Source organism: Lineus longissimus, chromosome 7 (genome assembly GCF_910592395.1).
Source record: "Lineus longissimus chromosome 7, tnLinLong1.2, whole genome shotgun sequence".
NCBI classification, from domain to species: domain Eukaryota; kingdom Metazoa; phylum Nemertea; class Pilidiophora; order Heteronemertea; family Lineidae; genus Lineus; species Lineus longissimus.
In genome coordinates this window covers 3,491,979-3,509,258 of record NC_088314.1, presented here as the reverse complement: position 1 = coordinate 3,509,258, position 17,280 = coordinate 3,491,979, and the positions used below count along the sequence as shown (strand labels likewise).

At 41.3% G+C, this 17,280-nt stretch overlaps 2 protein-coding genes across 2 annotated transcripts; one reads left to right on the top strand and one right to left on the bottom strand.

The window, feature by feature from the left end:
- Window positions 1-1,883: 1,883 nt before the first annotated feature.
- Window positions 1,884-10,038, bottom strand: LOC135491470 (prostaglandin reductase 1-like). Its single transcript, XM_064777368.1, has 9 exons — window positions 9,805-10,038; window positions 8,048-8,093; window positions 7,055-7,135; window positions 5,454-5,615; window positions 4,676-4,793; window positions 4,179-4,331; window positions 3,845-3,956; window positions 2,825-2,943; window positions 1,884-2,449 (listed from the first exon to the last, which is right to left on the bottom strand). Exons 1-9 carry the CDS (start codon window positions 9,911-9,913, stop codon window positions 2,336-2,338), a joined length of 1,014 nt encoding a protein of 337 aa, XP_064633438.1. The 5' UTR covers window positions 9,914-10,038; the 3' UTR covers window positions 1,884-2,335.
- A 3,516-nt stretch (window positions 10,039-13,554) lies between these two features.
- LOC135491207 (sentrin-specific protease 8-like) lies at window positions 13,555-16,045 on the top strand. The gene is made up of 4 exons (XM_064776930.1): window positions 13,555-13,824; window positions 14,175-14,449; window positions 14,770-14,820; window positions 15,236-16,045. Exons 1-4 carry the CDS (start codon window positions 13,700-13,702, stop codon window positions 15,397-15,399), a joined length of 615 nt encoding a protein of 204 aa, XP_064633000.1. The 5' UTR covers window positions 13,555-13,699; the 3' UTR covers window positions 15,400-16,045.
- Window positions 16,046-17,280: the final 1,235 nt, after the last annotated feature.

Genomic DNA, 17,280 nt, shown 5'->3' with positions numbered 1-17,280 from the left:
ACACCTGAAGCGACTAGGAATCCGAGAAACGGCAAACTGCGAGTGCGGCAACGGAGAACAGACCCCAGAGCACATCCTAAGCACCTGCCCACTACTAGAGCCGGCACGCAGGAAGTTCTGGCCCGACGAGACATCCGTGTTGGCAGCATAGTGGAGCTGCCAGGTCCCATTCGAAATAGTTTTTACTGTCTCATCTCCGTCACCACGTTAGCAAGGTTGTGACACTGCCTGTTCCGACTCTGTCCGTCCGGTCTACCTAATGCGCGTCCGGAACAATTTGTGAGTCCGGAGCGCGTCCGGAAGAGAAAGTGCGCGTCCGGAACAATTTCCTATGTAAATATGAACCTAATGTTGCATTAGATGGCTTAAACAGCATTTGTCCGTCTCTCCTGTCTCCGATGACAGATGGTAGCTTTTAGAGGTTGTCATTGCGATGAAACATTCGAATCCCCTCGCCACCTTGTTGACCATGCTTGGCAACATATGCCCGAAGTATCACACTCAAAGTATGAACCACGACCGTCAAAGAACTACGGGGAATTTTCCCATAAAATTTGCAGTGCATCCAGGAATCAGTTCATTTGTACTCGTTGTAGAAATGTCTTCTTGGGCTATGCTGAGCTTATTTGCACTGTGTGTTAATGGTGTCACGAACATGCATTCCAAGAGAAGTCAGAACTGTATAAGCATGAAGCTGTGTACACTGTTCATGTAGAAAGTTAGATAACATGTTCACAGTGTGGATGCACTTTTTGCACGCATTACCTACTAAAAAGACACGTTTGATCCTTTTTGAGTGATTAGGCACAACAAATTTGGAAGATCGCTTTTCTGCGCTTTCACATGGGCACAAGGTTATATCAAATTGACTTTGTGTGCCATCGTACTGGACAATAGTTACTTTGCGAACTCCCTCAAACCCTTCGTCGAAAAAAGAGAATTTGCCATTGAGCCCAGCTAGTCTATTGATGCCTGGAACCGGTATTTCATCATCATCATCATCATCATCATCTAAATAGGGTCGAAGGCCAGGGCCTGTTGGCCAGTGACAATGAACATGTTGAACATCAGTCAAGACACATGGTGCATCCCCGTTTTTCTTGTATAAGACCAGCAAACCATGTTTAAAGACCCTCCAGTTCTTGTTATTGATATACCGTGGAACGTCCCTTAGCGGAGACCTCTCTTTTAAAAGGACAACCTCTCTGTTGAAGATGCTAGTTGTGGTCCGAAAGTTGTTATTTCCATTCAATTTGACCTCTGTAATCGGGACACCTCTCTATTTAGGACAGCACTTGTCAGTCCCGCGGGTGTCCTTGTTTGTGTTGTTTTTGTCGGGAAATGAGCGCGTCAGGTCCTGCACATGACAGCACTCATACGGTCAGCAGAAATTCGGACAAAATTTCCAGATATGGCATCCGGTTATGCATGCGGATGAGTTAGTTCACCTTGGTAACGGCTTAGTTACTTCGGTTACTTATCAGTGCGCTTGCGTAACCAGATGCAAAATCTTGAAACTTTGTACCGACTTCTACGGACGGAGGTATTGATCCATCCATATCATACATATCAAAGGTGTATTCGAGATACTCGAGAAAGACCACCAAGAAATATGCCCAGAAATGTGGTCAAAGTGCAGCAAGACAGATGGATGTACCCGGTATTGGCCAGATCCACTTTCACATCATTCACCGGAGTTGATCATCAGTAGGGGAAAGACCAAAATGTGGAGAGTCCATTAGAACAGAAACCCCATCCAGACATTTCCAAACACACTAAACTGTTGTAACCTCGAGTTCTGCTCAAAGTGAAAAAATAAGGTACAGTGTTCCGCAGTGTTGGTCTGCAGTGGTCTATTTTATGATCAAAAAGAATAAAACTCGTTCTCAATCAGATTAGTTTTATTTCCAATTAAATTGACTACCTGGTACATGTAGTAGCAAGTATACATTTAATCCATACTTGCTTGTACCAGGAAAGTTCCTCCATGCTAGTACCTCCCATCATGATCACACAGGTCCATCTAGATTTACAAGACACAATGCCAGTTACCCCAAAAGTTAAATTTAGTGACGTGTTGACTTCGCGTTCGGCTCACCAACCATGCAAACGTCATGGAAATTTCATAAGAAATTGCGATACCCAAGTCCGAAATTTCAAAGATGGCCGGGTGTTCCCGAAATCCACGTGATTCCTGCCGGATTTGCATTACCGTCACATATGAATAGCCACCGCGTGAAACACAACGTGCCATATTTTAAATTTCGTGGTAAAAAAGATGATTGAGCATTAATTTTTTGTGCGCACCATCGCATATCAGCCTGGCCATTCCTTCCTAAACCTTGATGATGACCTTGCCGAAATTATCTTGACCCGTGAAGAGACTGAGGAACGCATCAACCATGTTCTCAAATCCGTCCACTATTCTTTCACGGAACTTCACCTTGCCCTGAAATCAGAGTTATAAATTGATCAGGGTCGGTAAGGGGCCGTGTATTTATTTCTTAAGCACAACTGTTCAGTTCCCCCTCCCATCGCAGGCGTACGCAAGCGCCCAGACACCACCTGCGTACGTACGCACAAATATCGTCAGTCGATATCAAGCTGTAAATTAAACTCAATGAAACTTGTTTTTGAACAAAACTAATTTAATACGTTTGATTTTTTTTTAAAAGCCTGTAGCCTAAATATGATTTCGTAACATAATTTTCTTTCAAAATGGTGACAGAATTTTCATACATCCCAAGCCATCGGCCTTGTTAGGCCAAAGTAAATACATGTAAAAGCATTATTGTTAAAGTTGGAAATAGCGCGTTGCTCTTACCTCCTTGTTCCACTTTAGCATTTGTGCAACTACCTCACCTGCTCTTTGCTGGTAACTGGATGAGACAAAGCCTTTGATGTTGATTTCATTAGCGATAATGTTATTGCTGTTGAAGTCGACTGAAAAATAAACAAGCATTCTAAAGGGAGTCTGACCTAAGAGCTCGTGCATAGAGAGGAGTGTGGCTTCTATAAGTGACCTGGAGTAAAAGGAAGGGCACGTGCACTGAGAAGGAGGTGCTGATAGAAGTCAAATTTGTGTAAAGCGAAGGTTACTTGTAAGGAGGTGAAGATGTTTTTTTGTGTGAAGGGAAGGGTGCGTTAATAGAGGCGAAGGTGGCTTGTAGAGGTCGCTTGGGAAATTTCTTTTGGATTTTGCGGTATAGAAGTGTAAATTTCATTCATTCGCTCGCTCACTCACTCACTCACTCACTCACTCACTCACTCACTCACTCACTCACTCACTTGGGTCGGAAGGGAATGGCAGGTGTATTGAGGCGAAGATTGCCTATGTCACTTGCAATAAAATGAAGAGCACGTGTATTGAGAAGGAGGTGGCTTATTTGAGTCACTTTGTGTAATGAGTAGGGCACGGGTGGGGAGGAAAAGTTGTCTTTTAAAAGTTACTTGTTCTAAAGGAAAGGTCACATGTATATACGGAGAAGGAGTTTGCAAGTATAGGTGTAACGGAAAGGTGGCGCATAGAAGTAACTTGGGGTAAATGGCGTACATGTATGTACAGGAAAAATTACGCTTACAAAAATGTGTTTATACCCTTCAATGGCGGTGTCTTTTTAGCATTTTTCGATGTTACCGTTCTGAGTGTTCCCCTAATTGTTTGGGAACGCTGAAGGCCGATTGGCCCTTTTTTCTGTTTCTCCCTATTTTGTATCTTTTAACTCTACATGGCTCTCATTTAGCTCTGAGTAGTACCTCTTGATCTACAAAGCTGTCTATCGTGTCGAAACACTGAAATATTGGGCACAACAATATAAAGCGTCCAGCAGTTTACAATACTCACTTCTGTCCCTTTGCTCCGGGGTCTTGTTGTACTGCGATATTTCACCAACGATGCAGATGCGGCCACCCTTACGTACAGTTTTCAGGACGGTGGCGAAAGTGGTGCCTCCAACCTACAAATAGAATGGCCATATGGACTCGAGATTTGCTGGAAGTATAACACAATCAGTAGCCGTACAGATTTTTGAAGTGCGATGGTCATTTTGCCATCATAAGACATGGAGAAACCTGGTCAAAAATAGTAAATGGGTCACAACCCACCGCGAAGTTACGGTGTTTAACACCCCCCTCCCCCTCCCCCTCGCCGCAAGGTAGTAAACAGTCCTGCTACTTACGTGATCAATGAAGCAGTCCACGCCCTCTGGAGCAGCCTCTTTCAAAGTGTCCGCAAGGTTTTTTTTCTTGTAGTTGTAGACGTAATCAGCTCCGAGTTCCTTTAACCAGGCACATTTCTCATCGGTCCCCGCGTATGCTATCATTTTGCAGCCCTTGATGAGAAGTTGAAAAGAATAGGAAAAGTTTCGTTCAATGTTTACGGCGTTGCCAGTTTGCCGGACTACCTGAATTAGTGGTAGAATAAGCGTTACTATGATTGCTCTTCCACCTCTTTAACATTCGCATCATCCCACACCGGGACACAAATCTCAGAATAGAAAGCGTCATGAAATATTTAGAGTTTTTACCCTTCTCAAGTGACAAAAAATCCAAACGTGGAGCGCACACTGAACAATAAAGCCATTGCCTATATGTATCGAAGCAATGATGCATTGATGAGCAGATGGAACATAAGCGACTGATATTTAGCATGGATTTAAACTACTAGTATACCTACCACAGCTTTGCCAATTTGAACTATGAGATTACCAACAGCTCCTGCAGCTGCGTTAACGACCACAACCTCTCCCACTTTTAGTTGGCAAACAACCATTAGAGAACAATATGCTGTCAGCCTAAGAAAAGAATGAGGTCAGTAGTTTTTAAGCAAGGAACAATATGTTATACATGTTTATTCCAACGTTGACTTTCTATTCTCAATTATCATGGTTCCACGTTTCGAGAATGACAGAAATGCGTTAGCCTTCGAGCGCATACAGCCTAGGTCATCCCCATAAGAAATATGATATTGAGTTGTAAGAGATACGCCCTGCAAAGTCCGAAGCAGGATGGGTGATTTTGGCTTGAACCCCATTTTGGCCTACACTCGGATTTACGTCTACATATTATTGATCACACCATGTTTCTCTGGCTGATTTAGGATGATATCGTATTCAAGCAACGACCCGCCACACCTGAGGCGGCCAAAAACACCACAAAACAGACACACCTCGTTTCGGAATCAGAACTGCGGTACAAAATTGAAGAATAATACACGTGACCAGTAGATATATATCAGCTTGCAATTTTAGTGAGACGTCGTTCCATAAATTTGCTGGTGTGTAATACGAAGGGATCCGGAGGCAAGCACACTTACCGTGTATGCGATGAGATATTTGCTGATGATAATTAATTTTTTTAGCTTTTCCTCCGAATTGTTATGTGGTTTATTATAGACCAAAATGATGGCTTTGGCTTACAATAGGGAACTAAATACTCTTTGAGGGACAGCTTACCCTGGCATTCCCAATGCACCGAGGGCATGTGATGGTGACAGGTCTCCGAAGTCCAGTACGATGCTCGCGAAGGTTCCGTCGCTGACGAAATGAGTTCTCCATCCTTGTGAGTTAAGTACGAGGGTTCCAACTGGAAAGTTCTCATTCTTACTCTCTATGACTCTGTAATTGAAAGACATGGTAAAATTTCGTCATGTGAATGATAAACAGAAGGGTTCAAACGTTATCTTTTTGTTTGTTTGTTTGTTTAGTATCAACAGAAGAGCAGCGGCACTACACATTCTAAGGGAATCGACTCGATCCCCAGTGCAAATCCGCCATTGGTGACGTCATCATGGCGCCAAAAACTAATTCTCTTGACTTCGATTCAAATGTCTTTTTCAAAATGTGAATCGAACGATATAATCAGCTACAAACATATAAATATAAAGACAATTTATGGAGAAAATATTGTACAAATATCGAAATGTAAGAATATTTTGAGGAGGACTGTTTTGGCCAATTCACTTGAATTTATTTCTGGCAGAAACACTGATGGGTAGATGTCGTCCTGGGTACCCCTAAGTTACCCAGGACGATCCTGGGTACCTTTTAGGACACTAAAAGTTACCCAGTTTGAAATTCGCGCACTTTTGAAACCTGCCGACGAGGTTCTTGAAAACGTTACTTTAGCGTTTTGCAGTGCACGAATTCATTGGAATTTTTGACACCTGTCAAAACACACGTGGTCAAAATGCGAGTTTCTGCCGATGATTTAGATGGCTATTTCATCACCATCATCATCATCATCATCACCATCATCATCATATTGCCGTATTAAATCCATTTCACTCCGTTTATGTGCAAAAAAATACGATTTCAACAGATCATCAGATCATCCTTCTTGATGAACTGAGCTGAATTCGTGCACTGCAAAACGCTAAAGTACCGTTTTCAAGAACCTCGTCGGCAGGTTCCAAAAGTGCGCGAATTTCAAACTGGGTTACTTTTAGTGTCCTAAAAGTTACCCAGGATCGTTCTTGGTACCTTTTAGGGGTACCCAGGACGACATCTACCGATTCGGCGTGTCTGGAAGTGAACGTCAGTGTACATGGTGTAGTGTAAGTCTTTGATAATTGGACTGTAGAGAGCCCTGTGTGTGTAGTTGTGTGTGCGGTTGTAGAGAAGAGTATGTCAAATGTGTAGTGCACAGGTAGTTTATTTTCGTATCGGTGTGGTGTGGAGCTCCAGGGATGTTATAGTACAAAGTAAAGCCAGATATTAGTAGTGTAGGTCAGTGAATCTTTAAAGCTGAACTGCCCAACTATTGTTTGACTTGGTGGATTGTATTTGATGTGTATATATCTTGTCATTCATGCTGTATATATTGAATATTCCAGTTCCTCGAGAATAAAGAAAGACTAAATGATAAGAGGGTATTATCTGTCCCACCATTGTCGCTGGGGTTAGAAGGCTCATCCGCGACAATGTGATTTTTTACATTTTTGCATCTAAAATTTTCAACATCTGATTAGACTGACTAATATTCATGACGAAAAAGTTTTAAATCTATAGGGTGAAGTTGTTGTTTTGCCGAAATTAATCAGAACGTGACGACTTACCTGGCAACTTGGTTAGCCAGCTCCATCTCACCATATATCGATGACATCACTTCTCCGCTCTTATGTTGAAATCCAAACCCTCTAAAAGTAAACATCACTAATATTTAGTTCTTTTCAACCGCCAATTCAAAGGAAAAAATCAAACTGTGTGATCTGAATCAGAAAGTGGAATCGACATGGGATGTTCAAATATCACTTGTCTAGTTCACTTTCTGTTCGTAGGTGGCGCCCATGTATTGTAAGGCGGGTAAATTATTCATGTCCCTTGTCCATTTCTGTCGGAATTTGCATATTCCTCTTAGCATCACTCACAACATTAAGACTCTTGGCTCCTCCTACTCATGTCTTGATAACCAATCATATTATCTTATCTTGTATCTATACCGTATGTGTGATATTGTTACTCATTAAAGTTTAGTCTAGTTATAGCAATCATTGTGTTCATGTCGCTCTGTGTATTTACGCTCCCTCTTCATCAGCCACGTGGAACGAAAGGCGAACAACCTGGATTCTAATGTGGATAAACCACAATTTCCATTCAGCCGAATATGCAGCCGCGGTCAACGTAAAGTCTGAACCCCCTGGTAGGGGTCACTACTTGTGTCGAATAAGCGTCGTGTTCGGATGAGCGAACAGGTTTTTTTCTACCAGAACAATAGGTACTAATACCAGTGTCGAATAAAGTGTTTTTTGTATAGTTCACGCCCACTGTACTTAGTTAACCTCAGGAATGTGACCAGATCACATTCACCAAAAGAGAGTGGTGTGGCACAACACTAGATTATTCTCAGGGTATAGGTCTAACCAATGCTCGTTCACGGTGTCAACAAGCCGGTCAACTATGACACTGACTGCCCAGTGCTGTGTAACATTGCTATTTGCGATCCCACTATTCCCGTTTAGTGACAAGAGGTCAGCCAAGGACCTTTGGCCTGATCTATCTGAAAACACTTTAAATCTCAACAGGTTTGCAAATGTTTGATTTTGGCTTACTTCATATATGGGTCAACGGTCAGGTAGACGGCTTCTGCGAGAAACTCTGAAAGAACATAAAAACATGATTGTTGCTGTACATAACAAATGTAATGACCTTCAAGTCTGTTCAAGGGGCAACTTGGGCGTGGCATTTACTTGGCCAGGAAGATACTGATACTGCTTTCCACCATGAACCGCAACTTGTAGTATCACACTAATGCTGATCTCAAATGATGCGAGGATCTCAAATTTTTTACGGGTTAGTGTATATCTTAGGAGATATAATGGGGAAATTTCAAGTGTTCATTTACTTTTTTACCGAGGTGACACGTACACACTTGGCGAATGCAAAAAAACCCAACCCAGAGCAAACGCCTACGTGCGTGAACCTGTTTCGCGTCAAGTTACGAAAACACCCTTTACGTAGGTTCAAACTTGGACGATCATGCATCGCCTCAATAGACATACCCATACTTGAGACATACCCTGATATAACTTATTATGCAGACATTGGACATACTGTTTTAAAAAGGAAACAAATTCAAATACTGAAAGAACTCTCTTCTAAGTCTTGTCATAATCGTCTGATAGTTACGGGCCCACAACGGTACACGTATGGAGGAGTGAAGTCTATTCCGTTTCGCGGATGATCTATTTCCGGACAAACACTCTCGCGCTTTCTCAAAATCACACGCTCAATAACATTTAAACAGCACCCTAACCTTTTCAGATGGGCAGGATGGATCATCGATAAGCATTTAAGGCTATTCCTTTGTTTTATTCCTACATTTATGCTAATGTACGTGTTATTGACAGAATCGCGTCGGAGATTTGAAAGCAAATCAGAAAATCGGCGCATAAAAACGCTTCAAAGTCATCAAAATTATCCGAATTTCGAAAAAATCTTTGCCAGGTGCACTAGATCGAGTTTAGTTTGATGGGACAGGGGTGACAGTTTTTCAGTTCAAATAGCAGTTTTGCTGGACTACCTCCATAATATAACCTGGGAAGAATGCAGAAGCCTAGTATCTTCTCCTAGTAATCTCAATAAGACAATATAGACCCCACATTTGTTGTATGTGGGGACTATAATAAATAGTCACCGCGTTCACATTCACAAATCATAAGCTTCAATACAAGTCGTGTATGTCAAAGAGTTTAATCACAACATGTAATCATCGTTTATGGCTTCACATAAAACTGGTCGATATATAATGTACCTGTTATTATATCCAGTCACAAAGGCTGTCAACGGGAAATAATACAGTCTTTCCTCCGACATATCGGTCACAGGAATGACCTCTTGTCTGGTCCCGAAGACAACAGACCATTCTACTGGATGTCTCAAATGAACGAAATGATCAAGATTTAAGAACGATCTAACAGGATATGTTTATCAAAACAGGAGAAAACTTCCAAGGAAGGAAACATACCAAGGCACTGTGAAATGATTTTGAAATGAAATCATCATGACAGCCATTTTGTTTCTACCTGTTGCTGCGGATGAAGTAGATAACGTCTGCTAACAATCGTCTAGCTAGTCTGGGTGTGGTAAAAAGCGAGACATTTTCGCTGCAGAATATTTTTGCGTACGTGACCTACTCGCGAAATTTGCGAAAATATTCTGCGCGCGAAATGTTTCTTTTCTTGATTACCTCTATTCACGAAAATTAAAAACCGTAGAGTTTGAGGTTTTTAAGAAACCTTCGCGGTTCAAACTGTTTTGATGAGAACCTTTTAATAAATCCAGATTGAAAATGATATATATTTACTACCTCCATCCTTTGGGTCCGGCAAGGTTTCCTCGTGGAAGGTGAAATCATCTTTGCTCACATGGCCCAGTAGAGGTCCCCGTACTTTCCACACCTTCGCGACAACGCCCATTGTCTATTCTACAGCTCGCAGAGTTCAGTCTTTCCAAACGAACAACTTGTTTTCAAGTGAGGGTTACAGTTCAGAGTGCTCTGGGTAGCCAAAGTGTAACTGATATCCAAAGTGACTCAGCAGATTGCAGCCTCGGTTTAGTATACCTGGTTAGCATAAACTTGGCCGCCCACTGACATAGATTCATGCATAATATGTCCTAGTTTATCTATATTAGGAATGTAAACATTAATAGTGCCATGCATGGAAAGTGGAGTTTGTCCATCTGAAATGTGCATTGAATTCACTATTGCAGTACAATAAAAATAAAATCACCCTCCCAACATCCCTAATCCATTGAATCAAGAATATCCAAATATCCAAACAATTATTTCATTCCATATTCCTTTTTTGGTCGAAAAATATAAATCAAAGTAAGGGTCACTGAATGAATATAGGCCTACACATGTGAAACATTAATAATCCAAAAGAAGTAAGAATATAATCCACCAAAGGAACAACAAAACAAGTTTAACCTGTTCAGAAGAACTGGAACCAGGAAAGATGTAACAAAATTGACAAGGCAGGAAGCACTTGATCTTCACCACCACGTGTTTCATCATGGTTACTAGGCCAATATGCTAATGAGCGGCTGATAATGAGCTGGACAAGCAACATCAAAAATGTGATAGCCACTTCGTTGATGACCAGAAATGGTGTAAATTGTACTCATTCACTACAGTAAGACATGGTCAACACCATGGAATTGACCTTCTGCACTTGAAGTATCAGAAACAAAATCTATCCCTATTACAAGATCAAAGGAAAATGCCGCCTTGCAAACAAGCAGCCTGCTGAGTTTGAGAGATTATAGCAGTCTGGGTGTGGTAAAAAGCGAGACATTTTCGCTGCAGAATATTTTTGCGTACGTGACCTACTCGCGAAATTTGCGAAAATAACCTGCGCGCGAAATGTTTCTTTTCTTGATTACCTCTATTCACGAAAATTAAAAACCGTAGAGTTTGAGGTTTTTAAGAAACCTTCGCGGTTCAAACTGTTTTGATGAGAACCTTTTAATAAATCCAGATTGAAAATGATATATATTTACTACCTCCATCCTTTGGGTCCGGCAAGGTTTCCTCGTGGAAGGTGAAATCATCTTTGCTCACATGGCCCAGTAGAGGTCCCCGTACTTTCCACACCTTCGCGACAACGCCCATTGTCTATTCTACAGCTCGCAGAGTTCAGTCTTTCCAAACGAACAACTTGTTTTCAAAGTGCTCTGGGTATAGCCAAAGTGTAACTGATATCCAAAGGGTTTATGCCTGTTTCGCCTATTCCTGTTTCGCCTATTCCTGTTTCGCCCACAAAATTCCTGTTTCGCCTATTCCTGATTCGCCTATTCCTGTTCCGCCTATTCCTGTTCCGCCTATTCCTTTTTCGCCTATTTCCTGTTTGGCCTATTTCCTGTTTGGCCTATTTCCTGTTTCGCCTATTCCTGCTTCGCCTACTTTCCAGTACCCCTACAATAAATCGACTCTCCCACGGAGAACCTTAGGGATGCATGTCCATTTTATGGGGAAAATGTGAGGGGACAATTGGATGATGTTAACGATGTGATGACAATTTGACTAATCAAATGCATCAACTTTGTTAACAAACCATGCCTATTTGACCATAGGACCATAGGACCATACTGACACACAGTAAAAACTAATAGATTAAGTAGAGTAAAGCAGTCGTTTGTTTTATGAAAACTGAATTCATGAGTTTTTGATAAAAATACATAATATTGTACATTCTCATAATTATTTGATCAAAATCAGCTGTAAAACCCATGTCATAATATACATGTAGGTACAGCACATATAAAGTCAAACAAGGTGGAAAATACATATCATGATATTATGTCAGACAAGGTAACTGATGGCATCAACGTAACTCATTATGTCCCTCTCTCCATTGACGTATTGTTCTTTGAGGCGTAACATGCGTTCGTCAATGCGTACATATGTAGCTCTCCTCGGGTTTGGTCGGTCAGTAAGGGACGGTTCATATTCCTACGTCTGTGGGGAGGTTAGCAATACATTTGAATAGGCGAAACAGGAATAGGCTAAACAGGAATTAGGCGAAACAGGAATAGGCGAAACAGGAATTAGGCGAAACAGGAATAGGCGAAACAGGAATTAGGCGAAACAGGAATTAGGCGAAACAGGAATAGGCGAAACAGGAATACACCATCCAAAGTGACTCAGCAGATTATAGCCTCGGTTTAGTATACCTGGTTAGCATAAACTTGGCCGCCCACTGACATAGATTCATGCATAATATGTCCTAGTTTATCTATATTAGGAATGTAAACATTAATAGTGCAATGCATGGAATGTGGAGTTTGTCCATCTGAAATGTGCATTGAATTCACTATTGCAGTACAATAAAAATAAAATCACCCTCCCAACATTCCTAATCCATTGAATCAAGAATATCCAAATATCTAAACAATTATTTCATTCCATATTCCTTTTTTGGTCGAAAAATATAAATCAAAGTAAGGGTCACTGAATGAATATAGGCCTACACATGTGAAACATTAATAATCCAAAAGAAGTAAGAATATAATCCACCAAAGGAACAACAAAACAAGTTTAACCTGTTCAGAAGAACTGGAACCAGGAAAGATGTAACAAAATTGACAAGGCAGGAAGCACTTGATCTTCACCACCACGTGTTTCATCATGGTTACTAGGCCAATATGCTAATGAGCGGCTGATAATGAGCTGGACAAGCAACATCAAAAATGTGATAGCCACTTCGTTGATGACCAGAAATGGTGTAAATTGTACTCATTCACTACAGTAAGACATGGTCAACACCATGGAATTGACCTTCTGCACTTGAAGTATCAGAAACAAAATCTATCCCTATTACAAGATCAAAGGAAAATGCCGCCTTGCAAACAAGCAGCCTGCTTGAGAGATTATAGCAGACAAGTGTATAAACAAATTAACCCAAATGTGTGTAATTAATAAAGCAGACAGGTCCCTGTACCAGACTGTATCATGATACCATACACAAGTTGACCACCAAGAATGTTATTGACAGTTTAGTTGAGGGGGAGGGGGCTGTGCTGGATGGACTCCAGCCATTCATATAAGCCTCATACATCAAGGGGTGTGCATATTCATTGAGAAAAGTGGTTGAATTCCACAGCCAAGATGTCAATCAAAGGTCTCCCATCAATGGTCTCTTGTTTTAGACATAGAAACTTTTTCTATCCCAATTAGAAGTTGGGGGTGGGGTGTGTGTTGGACAGTACTCACAATGAAATGCATTTTATGCTCTCAAAAGTGCTTAAATGGAATACATGTTGCATTAGGATAACAATATTAAGCATGTTTATTGAGGTAAAAAAAGATTTGGGCTGTGTCAGAGTCATTTCAAATAATGACCCCAGCTATCAAAGCACTATCTGAGATCATAGTGCATTGAAACTGGAATGCACTAGATAGTACACAAACTAGGTGAATCCAGAACGAGGCTGACTTTGGCCTATTTTGTATAAGTTTTGACTTTCCTAGAAAATGTTAAAAAAGATGGAAACCAAGAAGCGTTGTCTTATTGGCCACTCGATATATAAGGCCCTTTTATCCAATTAACTAGCTTTTAAATTAAAATTAACCATTCGTTAACTCTAATAAACGCATGATGATAATTATTTTGTATCAAACTAACTTTTTGATACTAAAAGTGATGGAAATGGTGAATTAAAAGTGTTGCAGTTTGGGTAAACGTAAAGAACGTACAACAATGGCCGAAAGCGACGAAAAAGCGGTCGTTCTCAGTTATCATGACTCGCTTTTGAGAAAGTCAGACGTTTCGTTGCTGGAAGGACCGCACTGGCTGAATGACAAACTTATAGGGTTTTCGTTTGAGTAAGTTACATGGTCTGAATCGGCCTTAATTTCTTCTTTCAGTCCTTTGAAATTGACCGACAAAGCGAAAGTGTCAAGTAAAGCGCCATCTCGCGGCTTTCCGTAGAATCAGTCCTACCCTTTCCTGTTGGCCTTCCAGTTGATTCGTCAAAGCATCACTGCCATCATATCCATTTTGAAAGGATAATTGGTGACAATGCGGTTCAGTCAAGAGTAGTGCTGTACCAATTTATGGACCCTGGCCTTGGTCAGACAGACATCGTCCATGTGGATAGCAATCCACCACCACTGCCATGACTGCCACTGGCACTGTCTTCGCTCAACTTGTGCCTTCTCTTTCTCAATTTCAGATATTTTGAAAATGACCGCTTCAAAGAAAGGTGCCACCATGTTCGCTTCATCAGCCCTGATGTCACGCAATTTATCAAACTTGAACTACACACAAAGAAGCTAGTCTTCCTTGCAGTTAATGACAGTACCGATGCAAGCCAGGCAGGAGGTTCCCATTGGAGTCTTCTAGTATTCTCCCGGAAAGATGGGATCATTTCACATTATGATTCTAATCATGGTTACAACGAAGCTGCTGCTAGAAGTATTGCCAAAAAGATTTATCCTTATCTACGGGGTAAGTAGGCTACAGACAGTGCAATTGAAACTCCAAGGACCTCCAAACGAAATATTGATTGAGACCATTTTCTATTTCCGATATAATCATGGTATAGACCTGATTGATGATCAAGATTTGGACTTCTCTGTCAAAACCTTCATTCTATCATGTCTATCCTTGCAGTGAAAAATCTTGCCAGTTGCTCTTAAATTTGCAAAATTGAATAAAATTGCTTAAAATCAGCTAGAAGCAATTTGAGATGACTCGATGACGAATCTCCTCTCCTTCAACCTTGTTCTTATTTGCATGCTTTTAGTATAATTGTTCATCTATTTCAGCATATGGTGAAGTGGAGTATCAGGAGGCTCTAACTCCTCAACAGAACAACTGTGAGTATCAAAGAGTGCTTGTGCTCGATTGCAGACAAGTTGTTTTTGGTCTTGGGGGTTTTGTAGTTTGGAGTGAGGGCAGCAGAGTTGCTAGTTTAAAATTACCTCATTTCCAAATTTGCCATGTGGGAGAGGGGTGAAACTTTTTGTTAATCTCTGCATCTGTCACAAGTGTTCGTGTGTGAACATAATTAGCATGCTAGAATGAAGTAAAACCAGAGAATGTAACCAATTTTCAAAGCTTAGTCTTCAATCCTGAGGACCGCCTGATATGAGTAACATCATAATCTGGTTCTAAAGTGAATATCAGCAATGTCTTTATTGATTCTAAATCAACCCTGTGCATTCGTTTCAAAATAATCAATATTTCTGTATTGTCACAAATTCTCAAAACATTTTCATATCCTTATTTCAGGCTATGACTGTGGGATATACGTAGTGTCTGTAACTGAGTGTCTCTGTATGAAATATCTGGAATCATTCAAATCTCCACTGGATGAGTTTGTAACGCCAGGATACGTGTCAAAAAAGAGGAAAGACTTAATAGACTTGATTTTACGTCTTGCTAAAGGCAGATGATACTACAAAAATTAGGAGTTTGTGCTTTTATTTCTGCTATCTATAGAGACTATGGCCAAAAGGCAGACTTCGATGTCCATATAGGTTATCTTCCCTATGTTGGACAGGTTTTCTTGGAGTATTAGTGTTCTGGTTGTGATTCCAAAATGAGCATAGACAGACCTCCTGAATGGGATTGTAGTCCCTGCAGTAGTGTTGTCCTTAAGTAGCTAGCAGGATCATTGTGTCAAGAAAATGGATTGGTTTGCTTGCGAAATTGTGCACAAAGCAGCAACCAGCGGGTAAAAGTAAGATGGGTCACATCCTAAAAGTCTGTCTTCACCTGATATGCTGTCACAACCATCACAATGCATGAAGACATGTAATAAGATTGTGAGTTTTTCTAATATTCGTGTGGTGCATCATACTGTTCTGAAAACTTTGATTGATCATTGAAATTCTGGAACTTTTGTGCTTTGGAAATTTCTACACATTTCTCAGTGTCTTTGATACTTGGTTGGAATGTACATTGATAGTGAGGAGCTCTACTATTTCCTTTCCTTTCACTAATCTTACCTTGACTGGGCAACCCCGATGTGTGTCCTCTTAGATGTTGTTGATTGTAGTGTATTGTATACCTTATGCACTGTTATTCCTATACCTATTTAAATACATACAACTTTCTGCACATAATTCGTTTGGCTTTTTACTGTCTTTTCTTTATTGACTGCATCAGACAATATGTGACATGTCTTTGTCATTACTATATTATGCCCTGCTTCCTCATCAAGCAGCACTTCTGAATGTGTTTTTATGCATTTGTACAGAACAGCACTTGCGTCAGCAGGTCCTTAGCATTTGAACAAAAATGGGAACTGTCACAATCAATGAATCGAGAGACAGTCACAACCCTTGAAGACGCCAGGAAAGGGCATTCCGACCATACATACACTGTACATTGTTGGGCCTCGGACAACCAACAGGATCAGATGAGCAGCTGGTGGAGGTTGATCGGTGACTCCATCGTCAGTTCTCTCCAATGCCTGGCAGTAACTTATCACAATCAACGAATCTAGAGATGGTCACAACCCTTGAAGACACAACGAAATGTCATTCCCACCAACATACACTTGGTGGAGGTTGATCGGTTAATCCAACCACGCATGGACCCATGTCTACTCTGACGGATCCTCACAGAATGCTGTCAGGAATGGAGGAAGTGAATTTTTGTCAAACACTCTGACAGAGAATCGCACTCCATTGCAGTCTCTGCCGGCAAATGTTGTTCCAACTACAGAGCTGAACAACAGGCACTCACCACCGCTGCTGACTACCTTGCCAGGAACTGTACCAAGTGTGGAGACAACATCGTCCTAATGACCGACTAACTGTCAGCCCTCCTGCTCTCGAGAGCGGGAAAGCCGAGACACTGACTGACAGCTCACTAGACAGGCTAGATCCCCTTCTCTTCAAGCCGAAGAGAATTGTCGTCCAGTGGATCCCAGTCCATATAGGAGTGCATGGAAATGAGCGGTTACAGAACAGCACAGGACAGCATCGACAAGCTAGACCTGGAGGAGCCAGGTGATTATATGCCGGCTTCGGACAGGACACTGCAGGCTTAACAAACACCTGAAGCGACTAGGAATCCGAGAAACGGCAAACTGCGAGTGCGGCAACGGAGAACAGACCCCAGAGCACATCCTTAACACCTGCCCACTACACTAGAGCTGGCACGCAGGAAATTCTTGCCCGACGAGACAACACTCCAGACGAAGCTGTGGGGAAATGCTGACGACCTGACGCGAACTACCCGTTTTGTCAGTCCATCAACACTGCAGATAATGATATCTGCATGCTCAACCGAACCCTTTAGAAGAAGAAGTTGATTGGTTAATCCAT

Bases quoted from the DNA above. Each gene is read 5' to 3' on its own strand.
- LOC135491470 (XM_064777368.1), bottom strand. From the start codon at position 9,913: ATGGGCGTTGTCGCGAAGGTGTGGAAAGTACGGGGACCTCTACTGGGC. The intron at 7,136-8,047 runs GTAAGCCAAAAT...GTTTACTTTTAG, and splicing joins ACCGTTGACCCATATATGAA to AGGGTTTGGATTTCAACATA. The intron at 4,332-4,675 runs GTAGGTATACTA...CTTCTCATCAAG, and splicing joins TTCAAATTGGCAAAGCTGTG to GGCTGCAAAATGATAGCATA.
- LOC135491207 (XM_064776930.1), top strand. From the start codon at position 13,700: ATGGCCGAAAGCGACGAAAAAGCGGTCGTTCTCAGTTATCATGACTCG. The intron at 13,825-14,174 runs GTAAGTTACATG...TCTCAATTTCAG, and splicing joins CTTATAGGGTTTTCGTTTGA to ATATTTTGAAAATGACCGCT. The intron at 14,450-14,769 runs GTAAGTAGGCTA...CATCTATTTCAG, and splicing joins GATTTATCCTTATCTACGGG to CATATGGTGAAGTGGAGTAT.